This window comes from Myotis myotis, unplaced genomic scaffold, assembly GCF_014108235.1.
Source record: "Myotis myotis isolate mMyoMyo1 unplaced genomic scaffold, mMyoMyo1.p scaffold_m19_p_1, whole genome shotgun sequence".
In the NCBI taxonomy this organism is placed as follows: domain Eukaryota; kingdom Metazoa; phylum Chordata; class Mammalia; order Chiroptera; family Vespertilionidae; genus Myotis; species Myotis myotis.
Window position 1 is genome coordinate 101,994,456 of NW_023416313.1, and position 18,791 is coordinate 102,013,246.

Below are 18,791 nucleotides of genomic sequence, written 5' to 3' on the forward strand. Positions count from 1 at the left end.
AATGTTCTATAGTTTTCATAATACAGACGTTTTACCTCCTTAATTAAGTTCATTCTTAGGTATTTTATTATTTTTTATGAAATTGTGAATAGGTTTGTTTACTTTTTTCAATTTTTTATTATCGAATAGAAAATGTAACAGATTTCTTTGTAACTTGTATCCTGCTACTTTACTGAATTATTTTATTAATTCTATTAACTAACAGTTTTGAATTTAATATTTTTGAGACTTGGTAGATCTTCTCTTAATTCATTTGATATTAACATCTACACTAGTCTTCTCAGTCCAAAAATTTTCAATAACATTTTCTTCACATGTTCTATAACTACATGTGTAAACATATTACTTGTTAGCAATTAAATATTTTATCCTTTAATTGTGCCTTTTCATAGTAACTTATTTGCACTTTGTAGGCAAATGTACTTTAGAATCTCCCTAAGTAATTAAAATTTATGGTCTAATATATATATGATTTGTTGTATTTTGATTTTTTTCATCTGTGGGTTTAGCTTTTTATTTCTTTTTAAATAATCCCCTTTTGTTTGTGCTTAATGATTTTCTCTTAAGTATATGCTGAGGCTAAATTCACATTTACAAATTTAAGAATACGTCATCAATTAATATATACGTAGCTGCATAGATTATGTTTACATTTATGATCTGATATAAGAGATTCTTATTTTCTGGTTTCAGAGTACTTTAATGGTGTTTATTTCTAGATAGAATTACTTTTGCTCTTTTGTCCTATATTTTCATTTAAATGACAGAAGTTACTGCTAGGTTTTATTTTCTTCATGCTATTGTTATAGAATAGTAAGAAGCTAGGGAATTCCAGGGCAAGTGAAATAGAGAAATTAATACAGATAGTTAAACAGCAGTTCTCAGCCACCTAGCAAGTCCTATCTTTCCTAAGCCAAGGATACTTAAGAGTAAATGTTTTGCACTTCACCCTATTCAGGAAGACAGATAACAGAAATCCTATTACTGCCATTTGCCAACCACACCCAAGAACATACGAATTAAGAGAATAAATCTCATTTTGGTACTTCAGTATAAAGCTGATGAATATTCTATTCATCCACCCCTAAGACCTCAACTAAATGCCCAGCCTTTAAAACCCCTGAAAATGAAGGTCCCAGCACGCTCTCCCTCCCAGAGCATGGCTGTGCCATTCCCGTTCTCCTCTCCTCCCCCCACAGGCATGTATTGTCTAAACTCCAGTCTAAGGGAGCTTATGAGACTTGCAACCAGGGGAGCAATGGGCAGCAGCAGCTTATCCTGGGCTAACACCTTGAACCTGTCTCCAAGGCCCCCTTTTCTCTGACTTCCCAGAGAGCCAAAGCAGCCCAGCCTAAGTATATTTCTGCTGTGGTCAATAAATTCTTGCTTGCTTTTCTATACTTTGTCTCTTGGTTGAAATCTTTCCTTCAAGAAGACAAGAATTGTGGTCTCCTTGTCTCGCCAGTATCTCCAATAAGACACTGAACACCCTCCAAAGACAGATATTAAATTGTTTAGAAAACTCAGAGTTTAGTTCTCAAATGCTGTGGTTGGTATATGAAGAAATTGGTAAAATAATGATATAGGAAATTCATAAATATAATATTTTCTCATCAACATATTTACAGTTTACTCTGTCTCTTTTGCCCACTCTAAGTTTCAGAGCTTGCATGGGAATAAATTCTTCCAATACCACCATTGCCACTTTAGTGTACTTGTTGAGTTGTGTGTTTTGTCGCTATGAATTGTCTTTAAGTACCATTTTATATTGATTTAAACAAAGTAAATTTTGAATATACTCTTACTACAATGGGCTTTTGGGACAAAACTACTAGTAGTAGTTTTTCTCACTTATGAAGGCTATTGTGGTTTTACTTGAGATTTGAATGATTATATAGGCAACAGCCCGAAAGAATGTACTTCAGGAGCTTATAATATCTTTTTAACATTTCTTCTTTTAAATACAATTGTTGTGGTTTGGGATATTATTAGACCCCCAATACATTTTCTTAGAGTTTGTGTACTAACTCCTTCCAAGGAATGGAAGTTCCTTGGTGGCTGGGAGTAGAACCTTGAGGTTTATTGCAGTGCAGAGGATAAAGAGTTATTTTTAATAATTGTTTCTACATGAAAATGACATTTAATTTTGTTAATATGTTTCTTAAATTTAAGTGTATGTTTTTTTCAGTGCTTTTTTAAAACTTAAATTTATTAGGATAATATTGTTTAATAACATTACATAAGTTTCAGGTGTATAATCTTATAACGTGTACATTACATTGTGTGCTCATCATGCAAAGTCTAATCTCTTTTCATCACCACATATTTTACCCCTTTTACTCTCTTCATCCTCCCCACCCCTTTCCCTCTGGTAACCACCCTACTGTTGTCTGTGTCTATGAGTTTGCTTATTTGTTTTATTTGTGTATTGCTTTCTGCTTTATATCCCATATATGAGTTAAATTAAATGGTTATTTATCCTCTGTCTGACTTAATTTACTTGGCATGATAATTCAAAGATCCATTCATGTTTTCAAAAATAAGAATATCTCATAAGTGTTCATAGCTGAGTCTATATGTACCACATTATCCAGTCCATCAAAGGACACTTAGATTTTTTTTCCATGTGTTGGCTACCATAATTAATGCTGTAATAAACATAGTTACCTATATATTTATGAATAAGTGTTTTCAAATGTTTTGGGTAGATACCCAGGAGAGGTCATATGGCTAAGCTGTAATTTTGATAACTCGGTATGAGTAGAAGTGCCAAAAAGCAGCAGATGATTGCCTTGTTACTAAATTAATTACTTCTTTTAAAACAAAAATAAATCTGATGACTCTGGCCATGACAGGGTTACTTATACCAGACTTTCCCTCTTTCCACAATAGCTATTAAAATGGAGAGTATATATGAGGAATTGTTTTTAGGCATCAGACAACAAGTAAACCAGAACTCTGATCCTTAAGGTAGAGGAGACCCATATTCATCCTTTTCACTCTGACTTCTGTCTGCGGGAGTTTTAAAAGTTCAGCATGTGCCCTGGCTGGTTTGGCTCAGTGAGTAGAGCAATGGCCTGTGAACTGAAGGGTCCCTGGTTCAATCCGGTCAAGGGCACATGCCTGGGTTACAGACTTGATCCCCAGGAGGAGATGTGCAGGAGACAGTCGGTCAATGATTCTCTCTCATCGTTGATGTTTCTGTCTCTCTTTCCTTCTCCCTTCCTCTCTGAAATCAGTAAAAATATATTTAAAAAAATTCAGCATATTACAGTGGAGCCCAGGTGGATGCAGCATCATGGCCTCTTAGCTGGCGAAGCAAAGCGCAGTTCCGGAGCTGCCAGAACGCCGGGGTACAGAGGGGAAAGCTACACATAAGGGACAAGAAGCTTGAAGTGTTCGCAGTTCCCAGGGCAAGTGCACAGCTTCACATTTACGCTGAGACCTAAAAGGCCCTAACAAAGACGAGCTCTGGGAAATAGTGGCATTTCATACATCCAGAATGGAGAAGCTTCACTGACCACCTAGAAACGTATGTGTAAGGGCCTTGCACTTAGCCATGTTTCCTGATCTAGGACTGAAAAATAATAAATCAGTCCCAACAAAGCACAAAACCCACATTTAGAGGCTTAATAATATTTTTCAGTAACCTGCCTTCCTTCCAGAATAAATTTCAACATCTGTTACAAAAAGCTATATAATTTAGATTTTCTAAAAATTGCCTTTTAAAATATTCAGTATATAGTAAAAAATGACATGTGCAGTGGAACAGAAAATGTAACCACTAATTAGAGAAAAATGGTTAAGAGAAGCAATCCTTGTATGATACAAACTTTAGGAATGATAGAGAGGACTTTAAAACAAGTGTTTTAAATGGATTCAATTGTTTATAGGAAAAGAGGAATATAATGAGTGAATAGTGAATCTCAGCATATAAGTGACAATTATTTAAAAGTCTTAAATATATTTTGGATTGTCATTTTTACACTGTCATTTGTTTTCAGGATGTTTTTAATTTCTAATTATAAAATTAAAGAGTAAAATATCTAAAACGAAAATTAACTGGATGGGCTTAAAAGCAAACTTACTCACTTATAAAAGAAATTAACAAATCTAAGTACAGAGCTTAAAAAAGAAGATCTTATAAGAATTAAAAGACACTTTGAGTATCTGAGGATAATAGTCGGGAACTAAGTATCTTAAAAAGCATATTCTCTAAAACATAAGAGAAAAAATGAAGAGCAAAATAAGTTTTATGCAAAATCATGTTCTCAGCACAACATGAAGAATGCTAAAAAAGTAAAATATTTGTGATTAAAAGAGAAATATCATCAGACACCAGTGTGTGAATTCCCTTGATGCTGTTTCAGTTCAGTGCTTTGTGGCGAGGACAGGGAGACCAAACAGCTGTGGAGAAGAAAGAAGAAGGAGGTTATCGAAAGAGCACACTGCTGCTGTAGAATGACCACAAAAAAAGATTAAACAAACTCTAAATCTGAAATCACCGGAAACATAGCTGGGCATATACGAAAACAAACCACAGGGAGGACATTTTAGAGCATGCGCAGTTTAAAGCACCAAGCACTATTTAAAGACTCAGGCATGATTTAAAATAGCATAATAAATGTACACATAAAGGGACAAACTTAAAGAGCTTAAAGAGGAACACTTTGAAATGCACATCTATCTCTCTCTATAAAACCCTAATATGCAAATAGGCCGAATGGCGGAACAACCAAAACAACTGGTTACTATGATGTGCGCTGGCCACCAAGGGGTGCACACGGAACATGGCGGGAGTCAGCAGCAGGCAGCAGAGCACGGAACATGGCGGGCATCGGCTGCGGCAGGATGGTGGAGCAGATGAGCGGGGATGCCAGACCAAGGTGGGGTGTCGGTTGCTGTCATCAGGACAAGCCTCTGGTGGTTACTGAAAATTCTTTTCTCCCATGCCCCATGGTCCCGCCTGGTGCTTGCACCTGCTGCTGGTGCTGGAGCTGCCTCTCACACCTGTTGCCAGTGCCCAGCACTGGCCCCGATTGCTCCACGCCTTCAGCGGGTGCGAGCAGGGCTGGCACTCAGTGTGTTGGAGTGTTGGTGGTGGGAGCGGGGTTGCTGGCAGACAGGGGATCAGGGGCTGTGGTGGGAGGGGCCAGGTGGGGTCATGAAGGATGGGCCAAGACCAGCCCATGTGCCCATCACAGGCTTGTGGCCCACAGCTCCTTTCAAAGTGCACGAATTCATGCACTTGTTCCCTAGTACATGAATAAAATAAAAAGAACCTATCTTTGACAATAGATGGTGAAAGGATGAAGAGGATATGGAGGGCAGGTTCAGTGTCCTGCATGAAAATAAAAACCATAAATAAGAGAACTTGTAACTTTTCTCATATTACCAAAACAAACAGAAATCTATTTAAATACCTAGAGTTTGCTATAGTAAAAGAAGAGGGTATAATTAAATTAAGAATATTATAAACCACTCCAATACTATAAGAATGAACAAAAGACATTGACATCTATGAAGAACTCTTGTAGAAAATTAGAAAACAAAATTTCAAAAATATCCACTCATAAAAATTCTTCCCTAAAAACAACCTGAGCCTTGGGCAGCCATTGCGGCTTTGTCTGGAAGAACATCCGAATGGTTGTCCAGAAGACGTCTGCCCTAATTAGCATATTGCCCTTTTATTAGTATAGATTATTAGTAGAGATTGTAACTCACAGCGCAGAATGCTCAGCACGCTTTCCCTCCAGCCCCTGGTCTTGGAGACCTCATGTCCTTCCAAGGCTCTGCTCACCCTCTTCAGCTGCCACACGAAGTAAATTGCATCGTGTGCATGGAAACCCTTTGCAGGCTCCATGGGTGTGTCTTTACTTCGCTGCAGTTCTGATTACCCCAACATAAGGAGAGACACCCTCATTATCAGGTAACACCATCATGGTAAGACCCCTGCTACGCCTACTGCAGTGGTTTTAAATAGGCCATGGGTCACCTTAGAATTGAGGTGTGGGCAAACTTTTTGACTCGAGGGCCACAATGGGTTCTTAAACTGGACTCAGAAGAAGGAGCTGCGGCCGTGTTTCCCCACGTTGCCATGTTAACACTGCTGCTGGTGAAGGAGCGGAGGGGAGAGCAAGAGAACCCTCTGCTCTTTCGGCTCTGCAGGCCGGATAGAACAGCCGAACGGGCTGGATCCGGCCTGAGGGCTGTAGTTTGCCCACGGCTGCCCTAGATGCTTTGGCTCAGTGGATAGATCCGTGGCCTGTGGACTGAACGGTCCTGGGTTTGATTCTGGTCAAGGGCACATTCCTGGGTTTCTTGCTCAATCCCCAGTAAGGAGCATGCAGGAGGCAGCGATCAATGATTCTCTCTCATCATTGATGTCTCTGTCTCTCTCTCCCTCTGCCTTCCTCTCTCAAATCAATAAAAATATATTAACAAAAAATAAATAAATAGGCCATGAATCAAATGCTGCTGCTCTCCATCCATCCAGTCCCCTCACACCCTCTTTTGTCTCCACGCCCCCCACCCCCCACCCCCCACACACACACTCTGCTGGGGTCTGTAAAACGGGGTCAGGATTTCTACTTCAACCGAGGGCAACACTTTCGCATGACCCTCCTTCCCTGCCCATCTCTGTCCCCAGTCCTGTGGGGTCTCTCCCCATCTAACTTGGTGGGCCCTGTCCTGCCCTCTCCTCCTGCCATCTCCTGTCTGTAGTCTCCCCCTTTCTCCTCCAGGGGCAGAGCTCCCCAAAGGCTGTGTGCGGTGGGTGAGGCAATGAGGGTGGGGCTGTGCATGGAGAACCCAGGCGGGGCCTTGGAGCAGAGACGTGGAGCCTGTTCCATGGGAGAGACACTGGGCTCCTGGGCTGCCCCCACCCAGCAGCTTTTCTAGGCCCCCCCTGCACAGCTGTCACCCTCTGCCCCTCACTGCCTCCCACTTCCTTTTAAGTTTTGGACTCACTCAGTTTCTCCAACTCAGCCCCACTCCCTTCTCTGCTGTGTCCCTGGGAGCCCGAGGCTTCCCTTGGCCTCGGGAAGGCACGCCTCGCCCATCCCCCTGTAATGGTGCTACCCACTCTCCTGGAGTAGTTAGTGAAACTTAATACAAAGAAGCAGCTCTGAAGATTATAATTGCACACTGAGGATGCCACAGGCTGCAGAGGGCTGTGCAGTTCAGGGCTCTCGGATCATGCTGGATCACGTGTAGCAGCCTCCCACACCACCCAGTCCCTCCTGGCTCTTGCCCCCACCCGCCTCTGCCCAGGGCTTGGTCCAAACCTTGGAAGCCTCCTGATGGCTCTCACCTCACACCTCACTTTCCAGTCCAGCCCACTAGCGCCTGCAGCAAGCTAACTTATCAGTTGAAGCGTCTGCCCCCTGGTGGTCAGTAGCTTTATAGCAAACTGGTTGAGCAGTTGAACTCCCAGTGGAACTCTGGTCAAGGAGACAATTTGCCTATTAGGGTTTTATTATATAGGATTTTATTGTTAAAAAAATAATAAAACAAAGGCAGGTGGAACATAGGCAGGGGCAGACACAGCACTTGAAGCAAGCCTAACCACAGTCAACCATGCAGAAACAACAGAATGTTTTTAGACTTAAAACAGGAGGTATGTGAATGTAGGGAGGGGCTGCAGCAAGAAAGTGAACTGATGCATAGGAACAGGGAAAGTCCAGGTCCATTGCTGGGCAAGAACAACTGAGGGAATCAATCAGGAGGGACATGGGTAGCTGTATCAGGAAAACGGCCTCTGGTCCACAGAAGGGAGGCCCCAGGTCCTGCTGGAGTCAACCTCTGAGGCAGAGGCAGGTCCTAAGGCGTCCACCCAGCCGGAGGCTAAGGACCTAGCAGGCCCGCTGCCCCCCCTCCCCAATTTGGTCGTCCCTCTGGACACGGCCCTAGGGTATAGATGAATGAAATCACATGGTTCTTAGCTTTTTCTGACTTGCTTATTTCACTTAGCATAATATTATCAAGGCCCATCCATGTTGCTGCAAATGACAGCATTTATCTTTTCATATGGCTGAGTAGTATTCCATTGTATAGATATACTATACAGAGGCCTGATGCATGAAATTTATGCAAGAGTAGGCCTTCCCCTGGCTGCCAACAACTGCTTCCCTCTGGCACCCAGGACCCGGGCTCCCCTTGTAGCCCCAGCTTCTTCCGGAAGGTTGTCCTGAAGGACGTCCAAAAGGACATCTAGTTTAATTAGCATATTATGCTTTTATTATTATAGATGTACCATATCTTCTTTATGCAGTCCACTATCACAGGACATTTTGGTTGTTTCCATGTCTTGACCACCATATATAATGCTGCAATGAACACAGTGGTGCATATATCTTTATAAATACATGTTTTTGAGATTTTTGGGTAGATACCCAGTACAGGGATTGCTGGGTCATATGGTAACTCTATTCTTAATTTTTTGATGACTAGCCAGATTGTTTTCCATAGTGACTGTATCAGTCTACATTCCTACCAGCAGTGAATGATGGTTCCCTTTACTTCACAAACTATTCAATACTTCATATTATTGTCTTGTTGATAATAGCTATTCTAAGAGGTGTGACAGAGAGAGAGGACCATCAATGTGAGAAAGACACAGCAATTGGTTGTCTCCTGCACATGCCCCAACTAGGGCCAGGCAATGCGCCTGCAACTGAGGTATGTGCCCTTGACTAGAATCAAACCTGAGACCCACAGGCTGCTCTATTCACTGAGCCAAACTGGCTAGGGCTCTATTTTATTGAATATCTCTCTATTTAAAAGGCTAATATGCTAAGTGTCTGTCTGACCAGCTGCTATGATGCATACTGACCACCAGGAGGCAGAAGCTTAACGCAGGAGCTGCCAAGCTGCAGTGACTTGGCATTGGAGGTTCTTGGATGATGCACCTCAAAACCAGAGAGGAGAAAGCCCACTTCCTTACAGAGCCATGCGATTCCACTTTCAGCCATAGGTTATGTTGTTGCTGGGGCACTGTGAAGCCTGAATCTGGTTTACTGCACACTTGTGTTTGCGTTCCACACTCTGTATGACAGCAACTTTCCAGAGTGCCCTTTTGCACTCCGGGACCCCTTGGGGGATGGCAGAGAGCTGGGTTTGGCCTGATACCCGCAGGCCAGGCCAAGGGACCCCACCTGCCAGAGGGACTCCATTCACTCTGCAGATGCTTTTCTAGCCATGTTGCCACCCCAGGTGCTGCCGGCCAGGAAGGGACCGCGGGAGGTTGGCTCCAGGGTGTGGCCAGTCCATCTGACCCAGTCTCACCCCGCCGGCCACCTTCTAATTAATTTCCTTTCAATGTGAACAGATCCATGCACCAGGTCACTAGTTTTAATCATAAATGGATATTGTATCTTATCAAATGCTTTTTCTGTCTCTTGATAAGATCTTACGATTTGTAACCTTTCTTTTGTTAATGTGGTGTATTACATTGATTGATTTGCATATTTTGAACTATCTTTGCGCCGCTGGAATAAAGCCCACTTGATCATGATGTATTATTTTTTTTATGTATTGTTGCATTTGATTTGTTAGTGTTTTGTTTAGGATTTTTGCATCTGATTCATCAGATATATTTTTCTGTGGTTTTCTTTATTTATTTTTTATTCTTGCCAGATTTAGGTGTCAGGGTTATGTTGACATTATTAAATCTGTTAGAAAGTATTGCCTCTTCTTCAGTTTTTTGGAAGATTTTGAGAAGGATAAGTTCAAATATTCTTTGAATGTTTGGTAGAATTTACTGTTGAATCATCTGGCCCTGGACTTTTATTTTTTGGGAGGTTTTTGATGATTGTTTTAATTTCCTCAGTTCTGATCAATGTATTTAGACTTTCCAATTCTTCATGATTTAGTCTAGGAAGGTTATATATTTCTAGGAACTTATCCATTTCTCTGAGGTTATTGAATTTGGTGGCATATAGTCTTTCATTGTATTCTGGTATGATCCTTTGTATATCTGTGATGTCTGTGGTAACTTCTCTTTTTCTGATTTCCTCTATATGGCTCTTTTATCTTTTTTCCCTTAGTGAGTCTATCCAGGGGTTTTCCAATTTTATTAATCTTTTCAAAGAACCAGCTCTTTGTGTTATTAAGGTTTTGTATATTCTTTTTGTTCTCTATTTCATTCAATTCAGGTCTAATTTTTATTATTTCCTTTTTATGCTGATTTTGTGTTGCTTTTATTCTCCTTTTTCCAGTACTTTAAGATGTAATTTTAGTTTTTTATTTGGGATTTCTCTTATTACTTGAGATAGGCCTGTAATGATATAAAATTCCCTCTTATTACTACTTTTGCTGCATCCCAGAGGTTTTGATATGTTGTATTGCCATTCTCATTTTCTCTAAATACCTTTTGATCTCACCTTTTACTTCTCCTTTGACCCAGTCATTTGTAGTAATATATATATATATATATATAATCACCACATATTTTTGGGTTTCTTTACTTCCTTTTTGCACTTGATTTATAATTGCAAAGCATGGTGGTTAGAGAATATGCTTGGTATAATATCAATCTTGAATTTGTTGAGGCTAGCATTGTCACCCCTTGGGAATGTTCAATATGCACTGGAGAATAATCCAATCTTCTGGGATGAACAGTTCTGTAAATGTCAATTATGCCCATTTAGTCTAGTGTTTTATTTAACACCAATATTTCTTTATTGATTTTCTGTTTGGTTGATCTTTCTAGAGTTGTCAATGGAGTATTAAGGTCCCCAACTATGATTGTGTTTTGATCTGTTCTCTTAGAAGTTGCTTTATAAATTTGGATGCTCTCTGATTGGTTGTGTATATATTAAGAAATGTTATGGCTTCTTGATGCAGTGTCCCTTTTATCATTATACTAGAAGCCTGGTGCATGGATTCGTGCATTGGTGGGGATCCCTCTGCCTGGCCTGTGCCCTCTGGCAATCTGGGACACCTTGGGGGATGTCAGAGAGCCAGTTTCAGCCGGATCCCTGCAGGCCAGGACAAGGGACCCCACCGGTGCACTGGGCCTCTAGTGTGCATATAAGATGTTTTGTTAATCTCTTTATGCCCTCCTCCAACCCCTTCCCTCTGAAATTCATCAGTCTCTTCCATGTTTCCATGCCTGTGCATTGAGCATCTTCTCCCTGGTGGTCAGTGTGTGTCATAGCTACAGGTCAAATGGTTGAACAGTCACTTAGGCTTTTATATATACTAGAAGCCCAGTGCACAAAAATTTGTGCACTTGGGTGGGTCCCTCAGCCCAGCCTGTGCCCTCTCACAGTCTGGGGCCCCTCGGGGGCCCATTCCTCTGGCTGCTGGCACCAGTTTTCCTCCGGCGCCCGGAACCTAGGCCTTCGCTCTTCGACGAGAGGGGCCTGCGGGGAGGGCGAGGGGCTTAGCTCCTCGATCACCACATGCGGGCTTTGGGGGCGTGGTGGAGGCTGGCGCAGCAGGCTTCCCTATTTGCTCTTCTCTCGCCATGCCAGCCTTTGCTTGCTGCTCCTGCCTGGGGCCAGCCAGCTTCTCTTAGTTGCTTGGCGCCTACATATGCAAATTAACCGCCATGTTTGTTGGCAGTTAATTTGCATATCGCCCTGATTAGCCAATGGGAAGCGTAGCGAAGGTACAGTCAATTACCCTTTTTGTCTTTTATTAAATAGGATTAGAGGCCCGGTGCACAAAAATTTGTGCACTCAGGGGGGATTGTTCCTCAGCCTGGCCTGCACCCATTTGCAGTCCAGGACCCCTTGGGGGATGTCCACCTGTCAACTTAGGCCCTCTCCCCAGGGTATCAGGTCTAAGCTTGCAGTCAGACACCCTTCTGGCAGTCAGGGAGCCCTCGGGGGATGTCCGACTAAAGACTTAGGCCCCCAAGGGAGCTGTGATGAGCAAGCTGGGGTGATAAAGGAGCCACGCTGTCCTGCCTTACCTCCCTGGGTCGGGTCGTACATGGGATGCCCGCTGCCCCGGGTAACAGATAGTAGGCCCGGATGGCGGCAGGACACGCGGGATGGCGCTGTCCCACCCCACCGCCCTGGGTGGCAAATATCAGGCCTGTATGGTGGCGGGGAAGGCAGAATGGCGCTGACCGACCCTGCCTGCAGTATGCAAATTAGCCGCCATCTTTGTTGGTGTTTAATTTGTGTATCGTGCTGATTAGCCAATGGGAGGTGTAGCGAAGGTATGATCAATTACCATGTTTGTCTATTATTAGATAGGATATATATACTAGAGACCCAGTGCACGAAATTCGTGCATGGGGGAATCCCTCAGCCAGCCTGCACCTTCTCCAATCTAGGACCTCTCAGGGGATGTCCAACTGCTGGTTTAGGCCCAATCCCAAAGGAACCGACTGTAGGGCATCTCTCTTACAATCCGGGACCACTAGATCCTAACTGCTCACCTGCCTGCCTGCCTGATTGCCCTAACTGCCCTCCCCCACTGGCCTGATCGCTCCTAACTGCCCTCCCCTGCCAGCCTGATAGCCCCTAACTACCTTCCCCTGCTGGCCTGATCTCCCCTAAATGCCTCTGCCTTTGCCCTACCACAATGACTTTGTCCGGAAGGAAGGCAGGATGACCGGAAGATGTCCCGTAGACCCAGTCTAATTAGCATATTACCCTTTTATTAGTATAGATTGCTTTTGCTGATGGAGTCAGATAGTTTTCATAGTGATCTTCTTTTTTTTCTTATGCTCATATTTCTCCTATGCTCTGTATCATTTCTAGGTTCCTATCTTCAATATCACTAATACTTTCCTCCTTCTAGTCAGCTCTGTTTCTTATGATCGGTAGTTTACTCCTAATTTCTTTTATTGAGTGCCTCATCTCCAGAATTTCTGTTCAGTTATTTTCTAAAGTTTCAAATTCTTTGGTAAAGTACTTGTTATGTCCATTAATCTGTTTTTTAGTGCATTTAATTGCCTGAATCTATTTTCTCTCATCTCATTATTATCAGAACTACAATCTTGAATTCTTTGTCATTTATATTCATGTGTTCCAGTTTGCTTTCTGGATATTTTTCATTTTTTTCTGAGCTGCCTTGCTACCTTGGTTATTTATGGTATTTGATGGGCTCCTTTTCTGTGTAGGCATCTATACATTGGCACTTCTCTAGCACATTTCTATAAAGCGGTCTTTCTACCATTTTCCAGTAGGTGGCACTGAATCACAAGATTTTAGCCATGTAAAATCCCAAAGCTGACCTGACAGGCAGCCATCAGTATAGCCATGCTGCTTGGGGGTGGGGTTTCTTTCATCCTCTATCAGTGGTTCTCAACCTTCCTAATGCTGCGACCCTTTAATACAGTTCCTCATGTTGTGGTGACCCCCCATTTCATTGTGACAAATTGAACATAATTAAAGCATAGTGATTAATCACAAAACCAATATGTAATTATATATGTGTTTTCCGATGGTCTTAGGTGACCCCTGTGAAATGATCATTCGACCCCCAAAGGGGTTGCGACTCACAGGTTGAGAACCTCTGCTCTAGGTAATGACAACCTCACACTTCCACTTGGGTACTCCTCATTTGTCCAACCGGGGATCCATCATAGAGAGAAATAGCTCTTCTGTAGTAATTGTTCTTGGTTTTCAGATAATGTGCTCTATACCTCATCACCATGGGCCATAGGAGGAAAGTTTTGTGAGTCTGAGATATAGCAGCACTCTATGTCACCATTTCTTTGTCTGCAACACTGACTGCCTGACAGCGGGTAGATGCAGCAGAACCCCTGTACTGTGTCCTTGCCTCAGTCTCTCAGCTGCAGTGCCCACAGAAACTCTGTTCCTTCCAGCAGTAGGAAGTGCCTGCTACTGCCTGTTTCCTCCTCTCTCTGCATGGAGTCTGCCGTGAACTCTTGGCTGTAGGTCTGCATCCATGGCCAGTCTGAGCTCTTCTCCCTTCTAGCCTCCCCTGTTTGTTCCCATTTGCCCAACTTTAGATGCTTCAATGTGTAGATCTTTCAGGCATGCCTGTATGTTGAGCAGGGAATTCTGTGTTAAGTTATAGTTGATCAACTTGTTTAAATTTCAGGGGGAGAGACCAAGGGGATCTCTCACACCACCATTCCTCTGATGTCATGATGTTAATAATTGTAAGAGAGGTAGAAAACACAACTATACAGAATAACAAATATGGTGAAATTATATTTTATCAGAAAATTTTAAAAAAGCAATCATCAGTGTCTATTTATAGACCCATTTGCAAATAAATTTGCAAACTTAGGTAAAGATGGTAATACAGATTACCAATATTGCACTGAGAAGGGCATCAAAATCCATGTGATAGTCTTCCCCAAAATGCATAACCTCAACCTAATCATAAAAAAAACTCACACCAATTGGCAAACCCATACCATCCATAAAATAAAAGTTTGAAATTCTCCAAAGGTATGAAGGTCAAGAAAGACAAGGAAAGAAAGGGGCACTTTCACAGAGTAGATAAGGTTGAGACAAAACAATTAAGTGTAATGTAGGATCATGGATTGGATTCTAAACCAGGAAAATTATATTAAGGGGAAAATTGGTGAATTTTAATAATGTCTATAACTTAGTTAATAGTTCCAATCTTAATTAACTGATTTTTATAATTGCATTATAGTGTTTTAAAAATTTTTGCAGTAAAAGGTAACTGGTAAGGAATATACAGAAATTCCTTATACTATTTTGTTAATGTTTATTAGTATAATATTACTTCAACAGACAAAGTCTAAAAAAGGAAACTCAGTAGCTTATGGGATAATACCAAGCAACTTAATGTTTGATTAATTAGAATCTTGGCAGAAGAGAGGAAAGAGAATAGGACACAGACACGCGCGCGCGCACACACACACACACACACACGAATCTGTGAAGAAATATAGTTAACAATTTCCTAAATTGATGGAAAACATCAGCCTACAAATCCAAAATGTCCAGCAAAGCCTAAGCAAGTAAAACTTAAAGGGTTATGCATGCATAGCTACATCGCTGTACATAGGACACCGTAGTTAAGTTGTTGAATACCATAGCATCTCAAAGCAGAATAAAATTTATGTTAGGCTTTCTAATTTCTACTGCTAGTCAATATTGTATGGGGAAAATGACAACTCATGTACTTCAAAAATATTCAGAGAGACTGATGAATTCTCTCCGGTAGTTTATTGCACAGCTCCCCAACTATTTGCCAATGTGGGTTGCCTTTTTAAACTCTCATTAGCCGCACAGATTTTTCTAAAGTTACATGGCAGGTAACTTAGTACCATCTTGGTTGCATGCTCCCTACTGTACTTTTCAATGTTTCTTGCATCACAAACTGTGCTTTTTATTACTTAGCTTGAATATTTATAATTGGACAACTGCATGCCACGAAAGACAGAACTTTGCCCAAAGTAAGTTCATTGTTTTGCAAGATCCTTCTTTTTTGAATTTTTGTCATCCAACCCTTGCATAATTTTTCAAAATATGTTTTTATTTATTTCAGAGAGTGGGAGGGAGAGTCAGAAACATGAATGATGAGAGAATCATCTATCAGTTTCCCCCTAACACACATTCACATGGGGGATCTAGCCTGCAACCCAGGCATATGCCCCAACAAGGAATTGAACTGTGACCTCCTAGTTCATAGGTCGACAGTCAACCACTGAGTCACACCAGCCAGGCTCCCCTTGCATCATTCTTACTTTTTTTACTTATATCCTACATCTACTCAATTACCATCTTTTGAAAAATTTTAAATTAACTTAAAAAGTTTTAATTTATTGATTGGTTTTAGAGAGGAGGAGGAAGGGAGAAAGAGAAAGAGCAATTTCTTGTTCCTCTTATTTATGCATTTATTGGTTGATTTTTGTATGTGCCCTGACTGAGGATTAAACCCACAACCTTGGTGTATTGGGATGACACTCTAACCAACTGAGCTACCAATTAACATCTTTTATTTTACTCATTTCAAAGAGTTTTTTAAAATATTAAGAAGAAATAAAACAAAAAGGCAAAAAGTTCAAATAACTGTCATTAATTATGCATATATGACAGATTAATTCCTCTAAATCCATGGAGAAACTGTGAACTTTAGCCCTATTGATATTAAATGAGCTCCCTGAATACTGACACTAATTCAGTCATTATCTACTCCATTGCCTTTAAGATTGTAAATATGCTTAATTACTGACTTTTCAAAAATTATATTTTGCAATTTGTCTTTCTCTTAATATTTCCTAATCTCCTTACTTCTATGTGACTCACCTGTTTGCTTAATTTTGATTTTGCTTTTTGGTGGTTTGACCCATTTATGGTCTATAATTAACATTAGTTTTTACTTTTTAAAATATTTATTATTTTTATTCTGAGATTTTCATTAAATATTCCTTGAACCAGAAAGCCCTCTCCATAATGTAAGAACTTGGCAACTTGACTCTCGATCTCCAGGCAGGCAAAATTCATAATTATAGTGCAAATACACAGAACACATTTTTGACAAATATTAAGGGGAATAGTGTGTGACTCAGCACTTTATGGCAAATGTATGATCAAGTTAAGTACTGCCTCATGCTTTTGCTTGAGTTGCACTTCATTTGCAAATCAGAGCTTAACAATTTATGATACATAAATAGAAAGGTTCAAACTATATTTAGATCTACTGAAAGATGGTCACATCAGGACTATCCTCCGTGAGTAATTTGGGCACTGTCATTTCCTTAGTGGTTTATAGGAAATATGTCAAATTCTTAATTGTTAACTCTATTTTTTGTGGAGATGTGGAAGACTTCAGGAGAAATGAAAATACAAGGTACAGGCATCTCCCCAGCCCTCAGCTTTGACAGGAAAATCCACAGCTATGTGAAGCTGGACTTCTGCCATAAGCAGTCTTGAATAAATAACTCTGAATTTAGGATATATGGACACATTGACATTAAAATGAGGGCTTGAGAGTTGCAAGATTCACTTAAACACCTCAGAATGAAACATGTTTAGTGGTGCTCCCAATTCTCTAATAGATTAATTGGGCCATTGCCTGTCTATATCTAATTTAACCCTAAAGTAATTTGGTTTATTCTGTGTGTTAAAAAAGTATTTAAAGAAAAAAATAATAAATGGTTGTTCATAATGGAATATATTTTCCTAAAATATCATTAATTAGGTATAATTCTACTGTATACAGGCATATGAATTGATTTGTTTTGCTTGATGACAAAATAACATTTTATTGATTCACATTTGTTACATCTACCAGCAATTCTTAATCCTATCTAATAAAGAAGGAATATACTAATTGACCCGCATGCCGCTGCAAAGATGGAGGCACCCACAGCCAACAAGGAGGGAATATGCTAATTGACTGCCCCACCCTCAAAGATGGCAGCACCCTCAGCCAATAAGGAGGGAATATGCTAATTGACTGTCCTGCCCTCAAAGATGGCAGTGCCCACAGCCACAAGATAGTGGTGCCCAGTCCCCTCAGCCCCACTGGGGTGGCAGGCCCAGACGTTCTGCATGCCTGGCTCCAGAGTTGCCCAGTCCCCTCAGCCCCCCAGATGTCAAGGGCTGCCTGAGGCTCAGGTAACCAGGGCCGGCCGAGGCTCGCACTGCCGGCAGTGGCAACAACAAAGGTATGATGGGGCATCACCTTCCCCTAATCGCTAGGTCACCTCCCGCCTCTGAGGGTTCCCAGACTGTGATAGGGGGCAGGCCAGGCTGAGGGACCCCCCTCCAGTGCATGAATTTTTATGCACTGGGCCTCTAGTGTTTATTAAAAACAAAAAGGAAAACAAAGGTGTTACTTTCATTAAAAGATGTATGTAAGGTGAACACTTTTGAGTGTGATGGATATTATTTTAGAATATCTCGATTTTTCTGGCTTTGGTATCCTTGCGGCGATGTGGTTCGAGATTCTCCCCGGGCTCGCTGTCATGGCCGTGTGCTTGCTCATCCCCGGCATTGCCACCATGCACATTCACAAGTTCAGCAATGGGGGCAAGGAAAAAAGGGTAGCCTATTATTCATATCACTGGTCTTTGATGGAAAGAGATAAGCGAGTCTCTGGAGTTAATCATTACTATGTGTCAAAGGGTTTGGAGAATATTGATTAAGGAAGCACTTCCTGGTTAATGAACAATAACTCAGTTTTGCTCATCTACCCCTGCTAGAAGGTTCTGCAGTATATTATATAATGCACAATAAAAGTTAAAAAGTAAAATAAAAAATAAAAAGGAATATCTCATACTCTGGAACTGTCCTGAGCAAATGAAAACATATGGTCCCTTGGGTTTTGGAGGGTATATACGTACTGACTCATCTTTTTGAAAGTAACAAATGTTACCCTCACTAGTGATTAATCAATACAATCAACCATCCTACTCTTAAAAGCAGACCAAAATGTTTTAAATAAAACAAGTACCATGATCCATATTAAATGAGCTTATTAATTTAGCCTTACAAAGGTTTTAAATATTTTTCTCATTTTCTAAGGCTTTTGAAGGCTATTTGGCAATTATTTCTTGGTTTTTAAAGTTAATCATATATTTAGATTTTATTCCAGTAATGAGAAAAAAGATCAAATCTAAGAAAAGTTTAATTTGGATCTAAATCAAATTTATTTACATAGAATAGGAAAAAATATTTGGATGCAAATTTATTTACATGAGATTAGGTGGTATATATATTTTTTAAATAACATAGCTTGTTGTTAGTTCTCTCAAATATTTCTAATGCTCAATGAAGTCCATTGTTGCAGTGATTTTTAGTGTAAGAGGTATCCCAGTAACTCTCTGAAGGTATTTATTTAGCATCACATGCGTTTTTATCTTTGTTCTTTTTCAA

The 18,791-nt window shown here is 40.9% G+C and overlaps 1 protein-coding gene across 1 annotated transcript; it reads left to right on the top strand.

Moving 5' to 3' along the window:
* The first annotated feature begins 17,848 nt into the window (after positions 1 to 17,848).
* Positions 17,849 to 18,081, top strand: LOC118658680 (NADH dehydrogenase [ubiquinone] 1 alpha subcomplex subunit 1-like). The gene has a single exon (XM_036314267.1). The coding sequence runs from the start codon at positions 17,849 to 17,851 to the stop codon at positions 18,059 to 18,061; it is 213 nt and encodes a 70-aa protein (XP_036170160.1). The 3' UTR covers positions 18,062 to 18,081.
* The last annotated feature ends 710 nt before the right edge of the window (positions 18,082 to 18,791 follow it).

Excerpts from the sequence above, each read along its gene's own strand:
- LOC118658680 (XM_036314267.1), top strand. The coding sequence starts at position 17,849 with ATGTGGTTCGAGATTCTCCCCGGGCTCGCTGTCATGGCCGTGTGCTTG.